Source organism: Hydractinia symbiolongicarpus, chromosome 3 (assembly GCF_029227915.1).
Source record: "Hydractinia symbiolongicarpus strain clone_291-10 chromosome 3, HSymV2.1, whole genome shotgun sequence".
Classification (NCBI taxonomy): domain Eukaryota; kingdom Metazoa; phylum Cnidaria; class Hydrozoa; order Anthoathecata; family Hydractiniidae; genus Hydractinia; species Hydractinia symbiolongicarpus.
Window position 1 is genome coordinate 27,296,327 of NC_079877.1, and position 21,780 is coordinate 27,318,106.

General features: G+C 32.9%; 1 protein-coding gene across 1 annotated transcript; it reads left to right on the forward strand.

Annotated features, from left to right (window-relative positions):
• Positions 1 to 490: 490 nt before the first annotated feature.
• On the forward strand, positions 491 to 21,270 carry LOC130636583 (succinate--CoA ligase [ADP-forming] subunit beta, mitochondrial-like). The gene is made up of 12 exons (XM_057446344.1): positions 491 to 642; positions 7,756 to 7,948; positions 8,789 to 8,888; positions 9,731 to 9,821; positions 10,522 to 10,593; positions 11,757 to 11,859; positions 12,200 to 12,364; positions 13,158 to 13,319; positions 14,383 to 14,525; positions 15,189 to 15,309; positions 17,864 to 17,952; positions 21,120 to 21,270. Exons 1-12 carry the CDS (start codon positions 553 to 555, stop codon positions 21,192 to 21,194), a joined length of 1,404 nt encoding a protein of 467 aa, XP_057302327.1. The 5' UTR covers positions 491 to 552; the 3' UTR covers positions 21,195 to 21,270.
• The last annotated feature ends 510 nt before the right edge of the window (positions 21,271 to 21,780 follow it).

Consider the following 21,780-nt stretch of genomic DNA (forward strand, 5'->3'; position numbering starts at 1 on the left):
TTTTTCGGAATAACCTGAAGCTTCTGTCCTTATAAAATTATTCGCGTAAGAAAAGCTAGTTAAGAGTGCCGCTTACGTTTGATTGCTATTTCGGCCCAAAAAGCTCACGAGTGTTTCTCTGAGCCTGTGAACACTTTGTCAATCAAAATTAGTTTTTTTAAAATTAGTAATTGAGACTACCCGCCCTACTGGTGGTGATACTGATACAGCTTCTCCGCTATTTTAATTTTAAAACGAACAGCTTTCTCCTACTCGCTGCCTTGCCAAAATGTTTTGTATGACGCAATAATTATGTGACATTGCGCGACCAGCCTTCTCCAGGACCATGTTTGTATCGCTGTCCCGGGGTCAGAAAAGATACAAGATGCTCTGGGGACGAGGTTGGGGAACCTATTCTAATTGGAAAAATGTCCGATAGAGCCATTTCTTCAGGAGGCGGCGAATTTGGTAGAATATTGTATGTAGGGGCGGACAATTGTCCGCCCCTGCAATATTCTACCAAATTCGTGCATCGCTACCACGAACCCATGTCCGTTGGCTGAATGTCTCAAGATGGCGGCTGCAAGGTTGGGACGATCCTTGGGCAACTGTTTATGTTCTGGAAGAAGTATTTCAGCAACAACCATTTCTAAAGCAGTTAGGGTAGGTGCACTGTAGTTAATCATTCCATCTGCTATATTTTGCGTTATTGCTAGCTTCTTCTACTGTAATCAAATAACTAACTGTTAAGGCTTACCTCACTTCAAAAATGTTTATCTTATTCTTCTTCTGTTTATACTATGTTGAGAATTTGTATTTTAACATTTATTAAGTAAAAATCAAAATAATAAAGCTAATATAAAGCCACATTTTCTTGTGTTTACAGCATGCTTCCCTCTCGAAAACCGCCATTTTGTGATACGCGCGTTTTTTCAAATGTCGCCCACCATGTTTATGTTACAAGGTGTTGTATTGTGGGAATGTTCCGAGCGAGTTCGGGCGTGTTCGGAAAAGTGCGTGCGGTTTCGGCGGCCAACCGTCAATTTAATTCAAAAATTTGCCCGAACTCACTCTTATATATGCAGGCGTTTCCGGCTTATCAGCACCCTCTTCCCAGTTTTGAGGTCATCTCCCGGATGACGAAAAAATGCCCCCTAAACAGAGTAAATTATTGCAACCAAGATTAATTTTGGACTAAACTATAGAATACCCTCGTAAAAAATTAAGACTATAAAAGTCTGCAAAGCAGCAACGCAATAATAAAAAAATAAACTAACAAATATAGCAGCAGCAACCCACGCAGCTACGGAAGTTCACTATTTCTAGATTAGCACACAGTTGGACAGTTAAACTAAAGTAAAATATCAACAAACATACCAAGTTGGTTTGTTACACTAAACATTTCGCAATATAACGACTTTGCTTTCATGATTCTATAGTTTAGCCTCACAGTGTATACATTCCTAATGATAAATTTTTCGTTCTTTAAATAGTTTCCTTATTTAATTAATATTTTTAGTTATTAGAAAACATTTATATAATGTTATATAATGTTTTTTTAAACTGGTTTAATTTTAAAAATGAAGCTTTTGCTCCGATCCCTCTTACTATCTAAAACCATTTCAGATATTTTTCTGAGTAGCTGCATTGCTGCGTAGCTGAGTTGCTGCGTAGCTGAGTTGCTGCGTAGCTAAGTTGCTGCGTAGTTGAGTATCCACGTTGCTGTATTGCTGAGTAGCTGTGTTGCTGAGTAGCTGAGCATCTACGTTGCTGTATTGCTGAGTAGATGCGTTGTTGAGTTACATAGTTTTAATTTTTTTATGGGGGGTATTCTATAGTTGCTCCTAATTTTGTTAATAATTAAAAAATGTGTTTTTGTGCTATGCCTTTTTGCAATAAGAATAATAGAAGTAGCGCTGAAATGCATTCCTTTGCCAGTCTTCCAACAGGCAAGAAACAATGAGCTATGTGTACTCATTTAACAGAGTCGATACCCTTTCAAAGTCTAGTTTTGATCACTAGAATGTTTGATCAATTTTGGCAAAAAAGGCTTTGGCAATTCTTGTCTTTTGCACTAGGCCATGTGCAAATTCTGGTATAGGTGCTCACTCTTCTACAGAGTGCCTAAGACTTTTCAATCATTGTGGTACACTGCAGGTATTTGTGGGATTTTATTTTGTCCTACGCGCGTTGTTGTTTCTTCTTTCTTTTTCTTTTTTTCTTTCTTTCTTTTAATAATCTGTTTTAATTTATTTTTTGTGTCACGTTTCATTCTCATATCAAAGAACACTATAGGCCCTTGGAATCGAGGTTGCTTGAATTGTTATTATAATGAGCCCAGGGTTGTGTTTTAGCTTGCACCCGTCCTCTCTATGTTAACTTTTGCATGGTCGTGATTGTTAACGCTGCTAATAGTCTAGCCATAGAGTGAAGTTTTCTACTAATTTAAGTTAAAATCACTTTCCGAGTCTAACTCTTTTAACCAACAAAAACTCTTAGGGGCCGCGGCACGGCATTTAATGGGGGTATAGGGGGTAAGAGGGTAAAATTTCGCCTACCATGGTTTGCTCTGATAACTCTAAATAGCTTCTTTTTTACTTTAAAATATACTTCCTGGCGCAGCGACCCATCTCTGTGGGCATTTCTGTAAGTCTCTACACAAGTCGGAAAGAGCCAATCTCGTTCTCAGGGCATCGGAATAGCGAAAAAGCCACTGTTCACTACTAAGCTATTGCTTTTACTTCCATTCTTATCCTCATAACAGCTTTCACAGCTGCAGTCTGATTCACTGCCAGATTTTGTAGACTTTTACTGGCCGAAACTTCGAAACTAAGAAAAGGGAAGTAAAAAACAAGTGTTTACTTATCTTCAGTATATTCATGTTACAAACTCATCCTCAACACCAGTTACAAACGTTAAAAAACAAAACAACAATCGGACACAATAAGGAGACTGGTACAAAGAATCTTCTCCAGCTAATATTTTACAACTTTAACGACGAATATCTTGCGAAAAAATCAAAATAAGTATAAAATAATTTTTTTTTCGTAAATTAGTACAATGTTATGAGTTGATTTCGATTACGTTTTTTAAAGTAGAAGGTACAGCTTTAAGCACAGGGGTCTTTTACTTTTAAAAATTAGGATTGCAAAAAAAAAGATGTGTAAGACATGGCATGTTCAAAATCTAAGCTGGCAAGAACATTCACATGCCTAAGTTTTCATATATTTTATGTAAATTTTTGGCTAAGCTCTTACTTCTGCAATCTTGTACCACATATCGTCTTTTTTTATTGCATAATTATCTCACACAAATGGCTTTAAGCGATAATCTGGCAAATTTGAAACCTTGAACATCAATGTCACATAACCATGATAAATCATTAAGCGCAATGGAGTCTACGCGTGCTATTGACATATATATTCGTTCTGTTATTATACAATTTATAAGGAATATTTAGGGATGTGATTAAGTCTAATCCTTCGAGGAGCATAGTATTACACCAATTAAACTGGAATGTGTTGGTCATGTCCAGAAACACCTTGGAACACGTTTACGCAACCTTGTGAAATCTCACAAGGGTGTACTAAAACTCCTTTATCAGGTAAAGATAGATGAGCATATTTTACATGGCTGCCTCACAAATATCGAGGGATATACCCTGTCTATTATTTCCAGGAGGGGCCATGTCTTAGATGGAGAGTCCTAGAGTATTTAATGCTTATTTTGAGCTATGGAGACCCAATTGGGGCCTGCACTCTACTAGACAACTCCCGGCCAGATCCAACAGCCCATACATTGTGCCATCTTCCAATTTCCCTTCCATGCCATACCTTTCCATTTAACAGGTTTTGATGATTTTGCGACATGTGACCAGTTCTGTCCCCATGATAATAGTAGCTTGTGTAAGTATTGGTCAAAAGGTGATTAGAAGGTACAAACCTTCCAACACAACACCTGTATTTATAAAGAACTTGCTCCAACCAATATTCAAAGATCTAATGTCTCATGAATTATTGGAGATGCATGCATGGGAAAACGCAAAATGCTAATGAGGTGCTAAACAGTATTATATGGACTCGGGCACAAAAAGCCACTTTTGTTGGTAGGGAAACCATTGAAATGTGTGTTTACTCTGCTGTCATTCATTACAATGATGATAAAAAGGATTGCTGAAATGTCTCTAGCGATGGTCTGGCAACCCCGCTCACCACATAACTTTATGATTTCGACTATAAGCCATCCCTCTTAAAACAACTATGCAAATATGTCAGTAAAGAAGGGGACGTTTGGGCAGGGTCAAGCAAAAAAGAAATTGGCTAAAACGTCCTCGTTCATGATTTACGTCTCAATTCCATGATGTGTTTATGTCAAAGTGAGATCCACTGAAATTATTTACCATTAGCACATGTTATGAATAAAATAGATGTAATACCTGCAAACATTACCATGTATCTTTTTCTATTGCTTAAAAAGCAGACAGGACATTGGGTAACTTGGTAAAGCAAACAGACAAAGAGGATCTGTAGAGGAGAGCACACATGGTGATGATTGGTTTCTTTTGTATTTAATAAATGATTACAAAGATAGCAATAGATTAAAATGTCATACCCTTACCGTTCCAAAACTTTTCTCATCTGTGACCTACCCCAGTGATGTTTAGGCTGTCTGTTCTCGGTATGGGTAAAATTGATATGGTTGTAGATCTTAAGCATCATGCATTCATGTTAAGGATACGGTAACCCCTGAGACACATACTTAGTATATTTAAAATATCCCATCTGCTCACTATATTAACCCTAGCAAATATATATATTCTGAAAGCCAAATAAATTATCTCTAGAATGATGATGAACTCCCCTCAGTAAAGTTTTTGTTCATTGAAAAAATATCATTGCGAAGCTCTTATTCAGCTCCATAAAACTTTGCTTTTTTTACTCAAAACAACACGTGGTTCCAAAAATATAGCATATTTTGTGTCACAATAGCTGTTTTATGACAGATTTATCTATTTTTAAACTTTCTGCGTTAAAAAAAACATAGTTTTGTGCAGAACTTTGGGTCTAGTTATTGTTAAACAGACAACAGGATAACATAACATAACAGGATAAAAACGAAAAAAATAAAGAAATAAATTAAAAAGGTATAGATGATAAATAATAATATATTTGTATAGATTATTAAAGTGTAAATGTTTCCTATGTAATTTAGGGAGGCAATTTTTTATTCGTTCTGCATAACTCTCTTTAATTATTATACAGATTAAATATATTTAAGGAATTTTAAACTTTGAGCACACTATTGAGAACACTAAAAGATAAAGAAGATTTTTCTTCATTTTACCACTCTTAACAATAAATATTTTTGATTCTTTTTTAAAAAATATCAGGAAATTATGCTAAAGAATAAAAATTAAAAAAAAAATGACCCTGAAGGGGGTTACCGTTTCCTTAACTAGAGCATTGTAATCGCAGCTAACAGGTCATATTTTAATGTTCAGCCCAATTTTAAAGAACTAGGATTTTCCAGCATTATATTTAAAAAAATTTAAATATAATGGCCGGTCAAATATTTTTCGTCGAGCAAAAATATATGTGATTCACGAAATTTGATATTTATTCCACTCTGACATTTTAAATTAATCTTATGCCTCCCTGATGAAGTACAATTCCCATTAACCTACCTTCCCGTTAGTGTACTTCGTTAAGTGAATACACAATGAACGATAATTAGTCAACTTTGCTTCCCTAGTGCTCATAAAAGCAAGCTGCCTGGGAACTAGGTTGCACATGTTTGTGTCGCATTCGGCACTGGCGACGTAATTGCCGACGTAAAATATGAAGATACCCTAGTTGCGCAGCTAATCTACCATTTTGCGTAACAGACAGACAGACGTATACAGGTATTTTAATATAGATGCCACGATCAAAAACGATCGGTGTTATTATGAAGAACATGAGGTATAGAGAACATTAAAGTCAGCCCCTTTCCTTTATGCTTACACTCTTATGCTCGGCTGGTGCATTACACTGAGACTCGAACGAAAGACTGAAGACCATTTGGAACTATGCCACCAGTCAGTCTGACCTTCATAGTCACAGAGAATACTGCGAGAAGAGTGCGCACCCATGCAAGTTAAATATAACCAGAACATGGGAGAGGTTAGGTGTCCTGTACCTTAGTACAGCTTTCGGACGAATGTTCGGATGAATGTTCTGTGACCAAAGAAAAAACATGTTGAATAAAGTTTAAATAATCTTTTTAAAAGGGGAAAGAGAAATAAAATATGTTTAGTAATAATAATAAAAAAAAAGTGTATCGTATTAAAAAGAAGTCCAGAAGTTCTGTCTCCCACACGACACAGCAGGCAATAAGTCAGCCCTGCCCTCAGTTTTCTGAGAAAAGATGTTCTGCGAAGACTCTAACAATTGAGTCTCCTGTACAGTTTTGGTTCATGTGTAGCTGTGCCAGTGACAGGCATTTTCGAAGCATGCCACAGGCAACTTCTGTGATATACAACCTAATGAATTCATCTGGAAACATGATAAATAACATTCGAAAAGAACAACAGGTGTTATTACCTAATGTAACGTGTTCAATTTCTTAAAATAATTCATTTTTAAACGCGCATGTTTTTCATTCAAATTCCGAACTTAGTCATTTTTTTCTTTGATTTTTAGTATAATAAATAATTACTATATACGAAAGACATTTTAGGTGCACATTATTGAAGTGATTAAAGTGTTTTTGGTGTGTGATTGAAAATGCTGCTCCATTGTCTATATGAAAAAATGTGTATGAATCAATGGTAAATAAATATGAAGCGAGATATTTAGATTATTATCTATTCTTAATAGTAGATATATAATTTTTTTTTTTGCGAAGCAAGGAATCGATCGTGGGTCAGTCTGACCGCTCGTAACGTGATCCTGACAGTCAATTAACAAAATTTGGCGGTCAGTGACCGTTGACCGGCTGTTATTTTAAGCGCTGGTGATATTATGATAGCTCTTAGCCTCAAGGCTGAGGATACCATAGTCTTGTAGTCTTGCTGTTGAAGAACAAAGAGGGATGGCAAGAAACTTGTGCTTTAGACATTCACAAAATATAGACGGTATACACTTATATATGCATTAAACGCTAAATATTTGACTGCAAATAATAATACCACAGGAGTAAAAGAAACTTTTTATATAGATACGTTTTTGTGATTGTGTGAGGCTGATCCAAATAAAAAATTTTTTTCAACTGGAAGAAAAAAGAGCAAAGTAAGACAAAAAATCTTTATGCAACATGAAAGAAAATCCTATTTTATATTGTTAAAAATTATTGTTTTGGCGTTGATTTAAATCCTGCATGCAAGTAATTTACAATATTTTACGTAATATTACGTGAATTGGCAATTTTTTTTTAGATAAAATTCTTTTACCCTGGAATGTTTGTAACCTTATTTTTCCTAAATTTCAGAAAAACACTTAAATGGCGAAAACATTTTGATAGTTTGGTGTTTCATACACTATATTTTTATTTAATTTCCTTCTATAATCAGCTAGTTCTTTTGTAGTATATATTTCAGGTACTTTAGACTTTTACAATAAATAATAAACATTGGAGAATGAATCGCTTTTGTATAGCTTTTTATAATCATGAATGAACAAACTGACTATATTTTTCTGGCCTAACCTTTAAAAGATTTCTTTTTAAAAAATAATATGACTTGACTCTTTAAAATTGTACGAGCAAAAAATTTGATAAATTCACTTTTTTTTTATTTAGAATTTTTCATCATGTGCCTTGATTACATCACATAAAGCTAGTTCAAATAAAACTGGACAATATCAGCAACGGCGTCACTTGTCTGTACACGAATACATTGCAATTGATATGCTTCGTGAAGCTGGGATAAATGTTCCAAAAGGTGGTGTGGCTAGAACTCCTGAAGAGGCTTACAAAGTAGCCAACTCAATTGGTTAGTGTTGTGTTTTCACTCTTGTTGAGGTCCCTACTGGAGACTTATTGTTTATGCAGGTTGGCTTGCTTTGTAAAATATTAGCTATAATTAAATATGTACTGTTATCAGTAAGAGAATTGTGGAAATTCCTTTGTTGCTGTAACAGCATAGAAAAATTAAGTAAAAAATATAAAAAGACAGATCCAAAAGCAAAACCCTAAGAAAACTTGATATAGTACCCTCTTTTCATCATTTTCAATAGAACTTTAAGGGTGCAATTTTAATTGCCTATTGCATTTATTAAATTGGTTTTCAAAATTGATACGGTTGTCAAATGTGTCTTTACTTAAAAATGACAATTTTGTTGAAGTTGAGTATGAAATTTCCACAGTTTCTTTTAAAATAAAGTTTATTTTGATGACAAGTTTAGAGTACGATTTATTTTCATTAAATTTGAACTTGATTGGTTTAAAATTCTGTTTTTTGTTAAAAATGGAATAAAGAGACTATTGCCAATTGCAGACTTGTTTTTTGTAATGCTGGTTAACACTGAAACAGGATTCTCATACATTATGGCTGTCTAAGAAGCAAAGAAAAGTCTGCAAAAATTAGCAAGAATTTAGTCACAAACTCAAACTAAATTTTAGTAGTTTGAATCCTTTAATGAAATACAAAGTTAAACTTTTTAGGCTAAAATAGGAAGACCTAGACCTATCTTTTAAAAAATTAGGCTGAAAAGCCTTGGTTTTAAAAACAATGGGTAACATTGTAAAAACATCCATGACTTTGTTTCAGTCACATTTGGATCTAAATTTTAATCACTTATACATCTATTAAGATGTACTTTCATTTTTTCAGAGACGCATGACTTTGTTGTTAAAGCACAGGTACTTGCAGGTGGTCGAGGTAAAGGTCATTTTGATGGAGGATTGAAAGGAGGTGTAAAGATTGTTTATTCGTGAGTTGATTATAAACTATATTAGCCCCCTTTACTTGCTTTTGCAGCCTTCCTAATTAAATTTTTCATGTCCGCGAAAAATTCATCTGCAAGATATGTTTTTTTCTTTTGTTTAATATTTTGCATTAACAATTGCTTAGTGCTTACATAAACTTTTGTGATTCTGAGAAGTTGTGGCCACAAAGAGGGATAAATTCTGAAACAAGTTTTGTGATGATTGATGAACAAGTCCTAAGAAAAATTTACTTGGTGGTCATCCATAAATTACAACTTTGAATACACACACCTAAGGGCACATTTTATTGCTGATTTTTAGCTACTTTATTATGTATTATTTTAATAACTATGGCCCTTATGCCGTAGGGCCACGCTGTTGAAATTGTAGAAAAGTAGCAAAAAAATTAATGTTGCAAACTGATAAAATAAAAGAGCTGTGAAACAGGCCTGGAAATTTAAAACTAAATTCACGAACAATGTTTTAGGTTTTATCATTTCAGCAAACATTATACGGCAATATCTGACTTGTTTTCCATTAATTTCAGGTCAAAATCTATTTATTGTACAGTATTATTGATGTGCATTAGATAACCTGTTAATAAGGTGTGCATGTTTAGTTGTGATTGATAGCAGTTGTGTCAATTTTTTTTTCAAGCTTTAGGTAATGAAAATGTCAAACTGCCAAGACTAAATATATAAACTTTGTTTTAATGTTTTACTTAAGAGAAATAGTTTTTAACTTGTTATTACAAATCCTGGTATAGCATTAGAACCACTGTCAATGGTAATTACATTCATTATAACTAGTTAGGTAATCGTGTAGATTTCGTTTATTTTAATTTTAGGCCAGAAGAGGTCGAAGATATTTCTTCTAAAATGTTGGGCAAAAATTTATACACAATACAAACAGGTGATAGTGGAAGGCCTTGTAATGAGGTATGGTATATTCACTTCATGGTGAAAGCTAAGATTTCTAGCACTCAACAATCAGGACTTAACCTATTTTCATATTTTTCTAATGAATCAAACTGCTTTTCCATTGTATAAAAAACAACGTGTTAAAAAACACAGAGATGAGATTATTGATACTTTTACTGCTAACTCCTTGAATATTTATAAAAATTAACAAGGTTATTTTTTATATCAACAAGGCTCTACTAAAAACTATTTTCAGGTATAAAATAGGGGGCACATCCTATATATAATATTTTTATAATAACCATCAAAGTTAAGGAGCCTCAAGGTGGAACTGAAGAAGTATATTTATTTTTTTGTTTAAACAGGATATAAAACACCTTGGTAGCATAATACACACTGTAAAAAGATGTTGGTTTAATAGTTCATAATGGACTTTTAAAATTTAGAAATACACATGTTGTTGCTTTGTTTTCTTAAATCGTATTAAAAAAATGTTAGTGAAATGCAACGTTTCAGCATTAATATCAATAGCGAATGTCACAGAATAGAATACAAATGTGGCAAAATTCAATAATTTGTTCTAATTTGTTTAAGTTGTCAAGCTGCTGTAGCTTTAGTAGGTGATAGAAAGTTCTATATATTACTTCTATTATAAATATTACTTCTTAAATAACAAAAAAACTTTCTTAATTTACAACTTTTACTATTCTTTAATTAGGTGTTAATTGTGGAGCGTTTGTATCCACGAAGAGAATATTACTTTGCAATTACACTTGACAGAAAGGCAAAGGTAATGAAAGTTGTTTTCATATCTTAGTGAAGTTATTAGATGTGCAGATGCTGTATTAAACTTGTGTAAATTTTAAAGTGATTGGATTTGATACTTGTATCTAGAAACCTCCAAAATAATCGACACATTTTTTTTGTAAGTGCTCCTCCCGTTTGCACTGTATAATGCTTTTGTTATTTAAAGAAAAAAGAGCTCCATTCTCAGCTTGAATTTAAATAACGATTTCCATACCAATTGTGTGTTATATTTTATTGTTTTTATTCACATGTTGTTCTCAAACGACCTGAATGGTATTAGGTGCTAAGTAATGACATTTGCAATAAATTCAATGACATTGTCGAATATTTCTTGTCAAATTTCATTTAGATATCAATTGTTTAAAATATAAATGAAAAATTGCCTAATTTTCAGTTAGTGATTAACACGGAATATTTAGGAAGTTTTTCTTTAAGAATTCCGTCTTTTTTCTTTTGGAATTTTATGATGTAAGGAAATTTCCTTTGTACTTAGATTGGTGCTATCATTGTATTTTGAACAATTGAGTGTTTTAAGTGCTTATGCAAAAATTGTTTTTATGTAAACAGTTCACATTGTAGTATGTGATAATGTTAATTGTTGGAATTAGTGAAAATGGCAGTCTGGATTTTTCTTTTTAATAAAAGAATTGTTCAAAAGAAAATTGCTGAATATAATAGGGTCCTTAAAATTGTAATTATCATTTTTGATACAAATTGTTTTTAAGGTTAAAAGGATCTCGTTTCCAAAGAGAATGCACCAGTGAGAAAAAAAGTGCATAGAGCATGATAAGAAAAAACATTCGCGGTTGTTACACCTAATATTTTTTATCATTGTTTACTCCTAGAATAAAAATACTTCATTTCGACAAAAAATTGTCAGTAAAAACAGCATGTTGATTTTTGTTGATAAAAAATCATACTGTATGTGAAAAAACGTTTTGTCATAATTAAGTTGGCATAAGAAAACAAGGTGTAGTAAATGTTACCATTAGACAATTAGGAAAATTTTAGGAAACATGTTTGTTTAGTTGACATCATTCATGCTAAAAACGGACATAAGAAGTTCGGGCTCTCTTGTCAACTGCAAACCAACAAGATTTGTCATTATAATTAACATTGAAATTTTTGCTATTGGTACCCTCTTAGGGCCCACTGTTAATTGCAAGTTCTCAAGGTGGTATGAGCATCGAAGATGTAGCTCGTGAAAATCCGGACGCAATAATTACTCAGCCAATAGATATTTTTAAAGGTAAGTGGAAACATTGTGTTTCATAGTGTTTACGTAAAAAATTTTGTTCATTTAACATGTTTAGTTTTTAAAGTATGTATTTTTTTATAAGAAAAAAATAATTAAAGATTATTGAATGTTTTGTCAGTGCTAAAATTTAGAACAAGTTAAGAACATTCAATTTTTACATAATTCTCTTTCTGTGATAATGACTGAGAAATCAGACTTCTTTTATTTACTAAATACCATAAAACGTAATAATAGAAATGTGAATTGAAAGTAATTGAATAGTGTTATATAGAGCTGGTTGTACTTGTAAAAACGTATATTTCAGTATTTGATGTGCTATTTGATTTTATAGGTTTTGACAAAAAAACAGCTGTAGAGTATGCCAATCGGCTTGGGTTTACTGCTGGTTGTGTAGACAGTGCTGCTGATATATTTTTAAAACTATATAACTTATTTATCGAAAAGGATTGTACGTTACTAGAAATTAATCCGTTCACTGAACTCAACAATGGAGATGGTATGTATGTGCAGGATTCTAAATCGTCTTTGCACTGATAATTAATGCATTTTTGTTTTATGCCAACATCTGAAACAATGTATCCATACCATACAACAAGTAAAATATAGCACACAATTAAAATATAACAAAATATAAAATAATAAAAAATTATTAAAATTTTTGGAAAGAAAAACTTACATTTGACAAGTACATAAAAGGAATTAATTTACCAGAAATAAGTTCGGCAAACAATAAAATAATTTTAAAAAGAGCTAATTTTCGCAAAATAACAACTATTAAATTTTGTGAGTTTTCTAAATTAGAACTTAGACACTTTATTTTTTCTCAATTTATACCAACTTGCGCAAGATTTTTATAAATTAATTCTGCTGAGGTTGAAAATTCACATATCTGTATTGCTAAATCTGAAGGAAAAACTTTGTATAAATCCTTTAAAGTAAATTCCAATTGTGCAAGAATTAATTTTCGCGAATTTTACAAATAGCAAGTTTTCCAATAATTTTTTCAGGAACTATTTCAAAAATTCATTAAATTTAATTCCTTTAAGGTAAACTCTACTTTCCCATTTTCACGTTAGTACACTCATGTGCTGAATAATATAACATAAATTCCTTTTGACCTTTCACAAAACTTCAATTTTAGTCAGGCTTAAATGCTCATGATTTCACAGGAACTTGCTTTTGCATTTCCAAACGAAATTTCTTTCTACAGGACTTCAATACTTTTAAGTGCCTGCTTGAGTTTTTTATCTGCACAGAAAAATCGAAAGCTGCATTGACTTTTGTTTTAGTAATGTGCATGGACTGCAAACTATCCTTTGACGACAATGCTCTTTTTCGCCACAAAAACATCGCTTCTCTAAAAGACTGGACCCAAGAAGATCCACGTGAAGTCGAGGCAACAAATTATGACTTAAATTACATTGGTCTTGATGGTTCAATCGGTTGCTTAGGTAAGCAGATCATCATCATCAGAGGAATTTTATAAAGGTTGTGATAAGCGGGGAATTGTTAAAATGCCACAACAGAGTTAGGGATATGCTAGGGAAATTTCAGGGATTTTGTTTTTAAACAGTCAGTCAGAAGTAATTTCTATTTCCAGAATAGAATATGTCAAGGATTGACTTTCCAATCTGTTTTAGTCAGAAGAATTAGCATTATTTTTTTACAGCTTGTCCTATCTTACTCATGACCAATCTTGCTTATATAACATTCTGAATTTTAGCATGCTTATTTCGCAGACAGAATATAGATATGGAAATGGGGGTGAAAATAAATTGGCGTAAATAACAATTAGGCCCCCTTTTTTCTTGTTCTGTGGCTTACTTTATGAGTAAATTTTAGTGAAACGCCACGCTTTGGAAACACAATGCATGAGCCATAAGATAATGACCCATGATTTTTGTGCTTTGCATTCACACAAGCGTATTATAATATAGGATTTGCAGGCCACAATTTGCTATCAGTCAGATCAGTAAAACTGGACACCTGAATATTTTTAATTATTATTTTCCGCCTTTATAAATGTTATCAAAATTTTATCATACGCATTTGTAAATGATATTATACTCATATTTTTCATAGTTTTCTCTTCCCAACTAGTGTGGGTGTAAGAAGGCTTCCATTTTGACACCAACGCAGTGCTTCCCAAGGTCTGAGAACAGCGTTGAGAATTTTGTTTAGAGTTCTTTGATATTGTTAACTTTGAAATAAAAACTCTCCATTCGTGACACTGCCATTGTGTCTAATGTACCTGGGCATCGCCTGGATTCATGTCTGGTTGTATTGCGCTAAATTGAACTACCAACCAGCAATGCTTGCAGGAAAAAAATTTTAATTTTTGGAACTTTGATCTCAATTTTCTCAATTTTCGCAAAACACTTCCCTTCTCTCTCCTTTCATGTCATAACACTACACTACATTTACATTACCCGCTAACCTGTGTGGTTGTCATATGGTTCCTGTAGGCAGCAAAGGATTGAGCAGTTGCAGTTCAATGTTATTTTTTATGTTTAGTAAACGGTGCTGGTCTCGCCATGGCTACGATGGATATTATCAAACTACATGGAGGGTCGCCTGCTAACTTTTTGGATGTGGGTGGAGGTGCCACAGCTGAGGCTGTAACAGCTGCTTTCAAACTGATTAGTTCGGATCATAAAGTATGCTTTTTATAGTTTTGTCCTGATTCAACAATTTTCAACAACAATAATGAATTGTTACAGAAATATTGATGAATACTAATTTTTTACCTTTATGTAATTTTTACTTCGTTAATAGGTAGATAGGTTTTTTGAATAATAAAAAATCAAATAAAAAATTCATGGTCAATGTGTAGAAACAGGTGTTTTAATATCACTTATTAAAAGCAACAACTGCTTCTGTAAATTCTATATCACCTGTAATAAGGAGAAAGAGAGCACAGGCTAGCAACAGAATATATACAACGTGCGCAATGCATTATATTTTGTAACTAAACATTTCCAGACTGAAGTTCCATTATCTCATTGTACTTGTAACTTTGTATTGATTGCAAACAAAGACTTTTAATGAATTCCAGGATATTTTCGCTTAAAACCAAAATGCAACACGTGAAATTAATTAAAATCTAAAACCATAACTATTATGACTTTGAAGAAACAAAGATTATTATAAGGCTAACCTTCCATTTAAAAAAATTAGTTTCCTGTGCAACAGAACATAATTTAGTGCGATTTTTCTCTTTTTTCCATCACAGATATTGATTTGGGGACAAAACAACCTTCCAATCAGAGCTCGAAATTTCTAAATATAAACCAAACAAAATTTCTGGCTATTTTTTTTAGGTGAAAGCTATTTTGGTGAACATTTTTGGTGGAATTATGAAATGTGATGTAATCGCAGAAGGGATTATTGAAGCAGCGAAGACGTTAAACCTTCAATTGCCACTAGTGGTGCGTCTACAAGGTAAGTGTGTATATACATATATAAAAGCAGTACAAGAGAGTAGCTGCATTTCCATATTCCAGCTAGGCACAAAATCGATCTATTTGGTATTACTCGTTATATGCAAGAACAGTTTTACCGTAAGTCCAGCAGTTTGACCTGAAGCAGGCTAGCTCTTTGTCACAGAGATGAGAAAAAACGTCAAAGCTGTTTTAATAATTTATAACCCGTGATAGTTGGTGTCGTTCGATTCTTTAAGATAACCTAGCTGCACGTTCGTGCTCATGGAGGTATAATTTGGAACACCAGCAAAATATTTCAGAAGTTTTCATATTATTTTTTATGCTAATTAATAAACAATTCAGAAATAACTTCTCTCTCAAGTTAACGTCCGCTTGTGATCGTTTTTTCCTCTGGTGCAATTTTTCATCAGAAGAAAATTTTATAAATAAGTAAAAGGGTTATAACAACATAAGAATAAATTAGGCCTCCAAAGGCTGAAAAAATAAGAAAAGTTTTAGGTTAGATTTCACTGGTTGTGATAAAAATCGTGTGTTATTCTTATATAAAAAGTAGGATAAACTAAAATAAATTTTTCTACACAAGTACAGTTGATCAAAGCCTTGTTGGAGTAAGCTAAGGTTGGAAATCTGACATGAAATAACCTCTCACTAAAGTTTCTCCGTTATTTAATGATGATGGGTTTGTCTTTGTAAAAAACACAGAAATAAAAACATTGATATAACAATAACATGATTTTGAAGGCCGATATGGATTTTTGATGGCCAGCGGAAAAGCCCTCGGTCATTATTGTCAACCTCAACACGAAGCTGTGGGCCGACAATTATGACCAAGGGGCTTTTTGAGGGCCGTCAAATTCCATATAGCACGACATAAAGCATGTTATTACTATTATTGCTATTTCCTAATTGGATTTTAAATTTTTTAGTAATTAATTATCTTTAATTTAAGAATCGGGCTTCTTAATACGCGTGCAAATTGTCAATTTCACTTATAGGATCAAAACATTTTATTGTCCAACTTGGAAATACTTAATGTAACGAGTCTAATGGGTATAATAAAAGAAATACCGAACCGATAACAGTTTTTAGGTATTAAAAAACTTAAACTAAATATAAAAGTTTAAAAAAAATAAATACATAAATACGCGGGTCAAAAGTAACAATGACAATCGCCCGCCGAGATAGCAACATTGTTTACTTGACAGTCCTTTGAAGTGGTAATAATAGGAATTGTCAAAGTTCTCAAAAATATTTTTTTATAAAAAAACTTACATTTTAAACGACGTAGGAATATAATTTTTTTCTGCGTGACAATATCCTGGTACCGCCACTTGTTAAAAGATAGATTTCGCGCCAGATGTTAATTTCATAAACCCTTCCACTCGAGTCTGGTTTCCACGTGTTTGCATCGAGACAGGTTCGGATTGGTTTTGTTCCGATCCAGATTAGTGGAAACCAGTCAGGAACAATGAATAGGAAAAGGAACACAAATGATTTGATTATTTTGCTAGTTTTGTTTTTTCCATTCCTGTCCGGAAAAAAAATTAAATGATTTTTAACTTTTGGTTTAGATCGGAACGGAAAATCAACATAAACCGCAATTTTCAGTTCCGTTCCTGAGTGAAAATTTTCGTTGAACGCTTTACTTTGTGCACAGTAGTCTCCAAGTAGGAGAGTGTTTTTCGGTAAATTTTGTCTGACATCAGAATAATTACGTTGTCAACATTAAATATAATATATTACACTTTGCGACTGGATTTGCTCCGGAATTATTTTCTTATGGCCGGTAATAATGTTATCCGCAAATATATTTTAGAGCGGATTCTGTCCGGATTGAAAAGAGAAATGATTTTGTTATTGTTACCCGTTCTCGTGTAAACTGCATACTTCGCTAAAAATTGATTCTAAATTTAAATGAACTATTTTCAAGAATGAATATTTTTAGGGGACATATCTTTTGCGATTAAAAGTAAAAAGTAAAATTATTTTGCAAGTGATCAACTTTTACCTACTTTTTGGGGTAAAAAAAAAATTATGGGTATTCCTTAAGAGAGGTGTTTGGTCGTGATATGACGTGGTATAGACGTGATATCAATGGCCTCGAGGAGGGCTATTTACTTCGCATGTATCAATTTTCTGAAAGGCTTATATACAGCAGCACTAGAATTGCAAAAAGAAGTAGCGAAGATTTAAAAATGGTTAACCACCATAGATTTCCCTGTCAGTAGACCGCAAACCGGCTTGTGCAGTAGGCAAGAAAGTGAGAGCTGTACGTATATCTGCTGGTAATGTAACTTAGTGACAGCCAGAGTGGAAGGACAACCAACCGTTAGGATGGAATTCCCAGGACGTTAAAACTTCAATTCTTAATCCCTAAAACACGGTACAAATAATGTCTAACGTAAGCCTGTCAGCCTTTTTTTTTCTTAAAATTCTAATTTTCGAAAATATGTCAAGAAATTTTAAAATGACAACCAGTTTAATCTGGCATAGCCAACAAAAGTCGGGAGAGAGAAATCCGAAAAGATATGTATAATTTTCTTAACCTGTAGGAACGAATGTTGACGATGCAAAAGCTCTGATTGCAACTAGTGGGTTGCGTATTCTACCTTGTGACGATTTAGAGGATGCAGCTCGAATGGTAAGTTGTGCTCGTTTACTTTTGCGTATTTTAGACGCAGGTAACTGAGCTTTTAAGGTAACTGAGCTTTTAAGGTAAATAAGATTGTAATAGTATTTGATTTTTTTAAATCCACCGATGGGTTACCCTAATTCTAAAAACATGTCTGAAACCCATGATTTTGAAAAACATTTTTTGAAAGCCGTGCTTTTGAAAACATTTTCGAAAGTCGTGTTTTTAAAAAAAATAGACTAATACCATGTGTCTGCGGGCAGGTACCGGAGAGGATTGGGGTAGTACCGGCTAAGCGACCGAAAATGCATAGTAGTATCCGTGTATTTATCGTGTTGATCTTTTGTGGTTTGGAACTTTCAGGGTGGATATCTACTCCAACTAGGACAGATCGGATCTTAAATTTATTCCTCCAATCTAACTGTTCAGAGTAAATTCGTTTTGATCGACAAGGAAAAAAAGGAATTTGCAGAATGAGCGACAAGATCAATCTATTATTGGTCCATTTTGATCCGTTTTGTTTTTGAGTGGAAATCCGGCTTAACACGAAAACAAAACCGATTCTAATTAATTTTTAATTTTCTAATTGTGGGATCTAATTCTTTGGTGTAAATTCGTTTTGATCAACAGAGAATTTGCAGAATGGCCGATAAGATCAATTTATTTTATTGCTTTATTTTGACCTGTTTTGTTCTTGAGTGGAAACGACCTACCCTGAAACTTGAAAGTTTCAGTGAAAAAAAATAACATTAGAAACTATTATTTTTTTTAGCACACTAGTGGTTTTTCCTCGATAACATTTTTTTTTAATAAGGACCACCTTAATAGAAGGCCAGCTTTGATAGGCTTGAGTATTAAAAAAAATAGGTTAAATTAAAAGTGGTCACAAAGTCAAAGTGGTCACACCTAAGAATTCCTAAGTAACCGAAAAATTAAGACACTCCTAAAATTTCCTAAATAACCGAGAATTTGGACGAAAAATATTGATTCCTTCTAAAATCTCCTGAAATTGTTTCTCCTGATATACATTTTTTTCCTTACCATTTTTATTTTTGTTATTGTGTTTTCACAATAGATTAACCACTATGCCTTGATTATTAGTAAACTTGATTTCCTTCTAAACTTGTATCAAAATATGAAATGGTTGTTTATGTTTTTTTTGTGTTAACTTCCAAAATTTGACCCCTGAACCTTTCCTAAAAACTGTTAGAATTGTAGACTTCACTGTGCTTGTCAGTAGCCTGTTCGCTTAAAATCTTTTTTTAGTTGCAATTTAATCCCTAATATGGGATTTTAAACCCTTTTGTGTTGGATAATGTTTGCTTGGCTTGTTGTCGTAGCTATTTATTTAGCTTGCTTTTTTATTTTCAAAAAAATACAGTTTTTTTTAAAAAATTTTCCTGTTTTTAAACTGTAGGATTGTAGGCGTTCGCAGAGGAAAGGATAGTTCATTAATCCCTTGGCTATCTGACCCCTGACGAGCCATAATTAAAAAAATGGCAAAATTAAATAAATCGAAACTGGTAATCTTTGGTAATGGAGGATCTACTTCCTGTCTGTTATCAAGAATTCTCTTTTCTGTCCGATGTGTTAGTTACTGCCATGACAACATTATTTAATTAAAAAAAAGCAATTTGAAATAGCTAACTATTCTAACAAAATTATATACACCTAAGATATGAGCACTGTTGTTGTTGTTGTTGTTGTTGTTGTTTGTTTGTTTGTTTGTTTGTTTGTTTGTTTGTTTGTTTGTTTGTTTGTTTGTTTGTTTGTTTGTTTGTTTTGCATATGCAAGGTATTAAAATTGTGTGACTGTCGAAAAACTTCTTTTAAGCACATGACCCTAGATGCATTCTTGATTTTTGGAGGCTTTTTATATCGTTGACAGTGAATTTCAGATTGAGGGTCACATTGATGATTAGTTTGATTTTGATAAACCTTCAAAATAACTTAAGCCACTTAAATTTGAAATAGGTCACTTTGTCTACTCGTACATAACGCATAATTTTTTTGGCAACTAGCTGGATCAACAGTCTTAACGCATTTTAGCCCTGAAGTCTTCTGTATATTAATCCTGTTTTCGGACTTTATAGCCGATTTGGGGGGATAAAAAAAAGCCGTTTGAAAATGACGAACAAGATATTTTCATGCCAAAAAATTAGCCGCGTTTGTTTGTTGGGACTTTGGTGTAAGAAAAACGTATAATTTAGATGTATGATATTAGATAATAAAAACATAAAAAGGCTAAAAGCTGAGGTAAACACTGCTGATAAGAAGTTTTGGTAAAAAAAAATTTATTTAGTATTTTTTTTAACCACTCTTGGGACTTTTTATAACCCGCACCCCCACCTTACCCGAATAGGTATAACACCCTTCTTTCCTATTGAATTAAAAATACTCCTTGAATTGACTTGATAATCCCGAATCTTCCTTTGTCCATCTATCCGAGGTCTAAAAAGAAAAAGTTTTGTGTCAAGTTTTTTTAGTGTACTGTTGTACCCGAGGTCTAAAAAAAATTTTTTGTTTTGCTATGATCGAAACTGGGTAACTGAAACTGCACCTTGTTTCCTCTTATGGAAGTGAAAGATTTTCCTGCCCAGTGCGTAATCAAATTAACTCGTTGCACAATTTGATATCAAAACATAGAGTTATCTTTCGAAACTGGGAAATAGGAACTAACGGCTAGTGATTAATTAGACCAATCGAAACTTCGTGTTAAATTACTAATTACGCCTCATGATAGCGTATTTGTGTTTAGAAATCACCACGCGGTTTAACTTTAACAATAGGGATTCACTTTAAAGTCAGCGTGCTCAATGATTATAAGTGGTTTCACCCGCCTTCCGTTAGTCTGCTTAGAAATAAATAATCCATCTTATAAAGATGCCCAGCGATGTGCAAGTAATTCTTTTAAGATATGCTTAGCCTGTATTGTATTGTATTGAGTAAACAAACTTCGTAGGTATTCCACGTTGGAAAAGACATTGGTATGCTAAGATTTCATCATGTTGCTTGGAAGATACAATCTTTTTATTGTCCTACAGTTTTTTTAATTGCGAATCTTTGTTTTTATTTTTTTGTGTATTAATATTTTTTTTAGATTTTAAAACATCTTAAAGCAAATTTTGCAATCTCTTACCTTTTAACTGGATTAATTTGAGGTTGTTTATTTTTAGGTTGTGAAGCTTGCTGATATAGTCAACATGGCACACGAAGCCAACATTCATGTCAGTTTCCAACTGCCCATTTAGACAGCTACAAATCGCAAATTTGTATTTAATTATGTCTTTTTAATATCGTCTGTATAAATATAATTATATATGTTAATTATTTTATTGCTGTACCTGAAAAACTTGAAAACTCCTTGGTATGGTATACCTAGAACACCTCTTAATAATTTTTGAAATTGTGGCGGCCACGCATAATAAAATCGTAATAAACAAAAGCTTTTGAATAATAATTAAAAGTTAGACCCCAAAATATTATTTATACCTTCTAATTCTTAAATTCTTTATCCCGACCAAAGAGGTTCTTTACAGTTATATTTTCACCTAAATGATGATTAGATCCTTTAGTTTCGCCTAGAAACTGTCAAAACCTCTGTTGTCAGCCAGTACTTGGAGATATCTATTTAAACTTTTTAGTGTCTTTAAAAGGATAAAAAATGGGTGTAAAGAAAAACATTACCCCACACATGGTTAGTCTTTTCGCTTTTATTCTTTTTAATTGATGCTAATCTTTAAAATCTCGGCCTTTAAAGAAAAGAAAATAGGTCTTAGAATTTTTGTTGAAATCTGCAAATAATAATAACACCTCCAACAATGCTTTCAAAAGCTT

Excerpts from the sequence above, each read along its gene's own strand:
- LOC130636583 (XM_057446344.1), top strand. The coding sequence starts at position 553 with ATGGCGGCTGCAAGGTTGGGACGATCCTTGGGCAACTGTTTATGTTCT. Across the intron at positions 643-7,755 it reads CCATTTCTAAAGCAGTTAGG|AATTTTTCATCATGTGCCTT; the intron begins GTAGGTGCACTG and ends TTTTTTATTTAG. Across the intron at positions 7,949-8,788 it reads CAAAGTAGCCAACTCAATTG|AGACGCATGACTTTGTTGTT; the intron begins GTTAGTGTTGTG and ends TCATTTTTTCAG.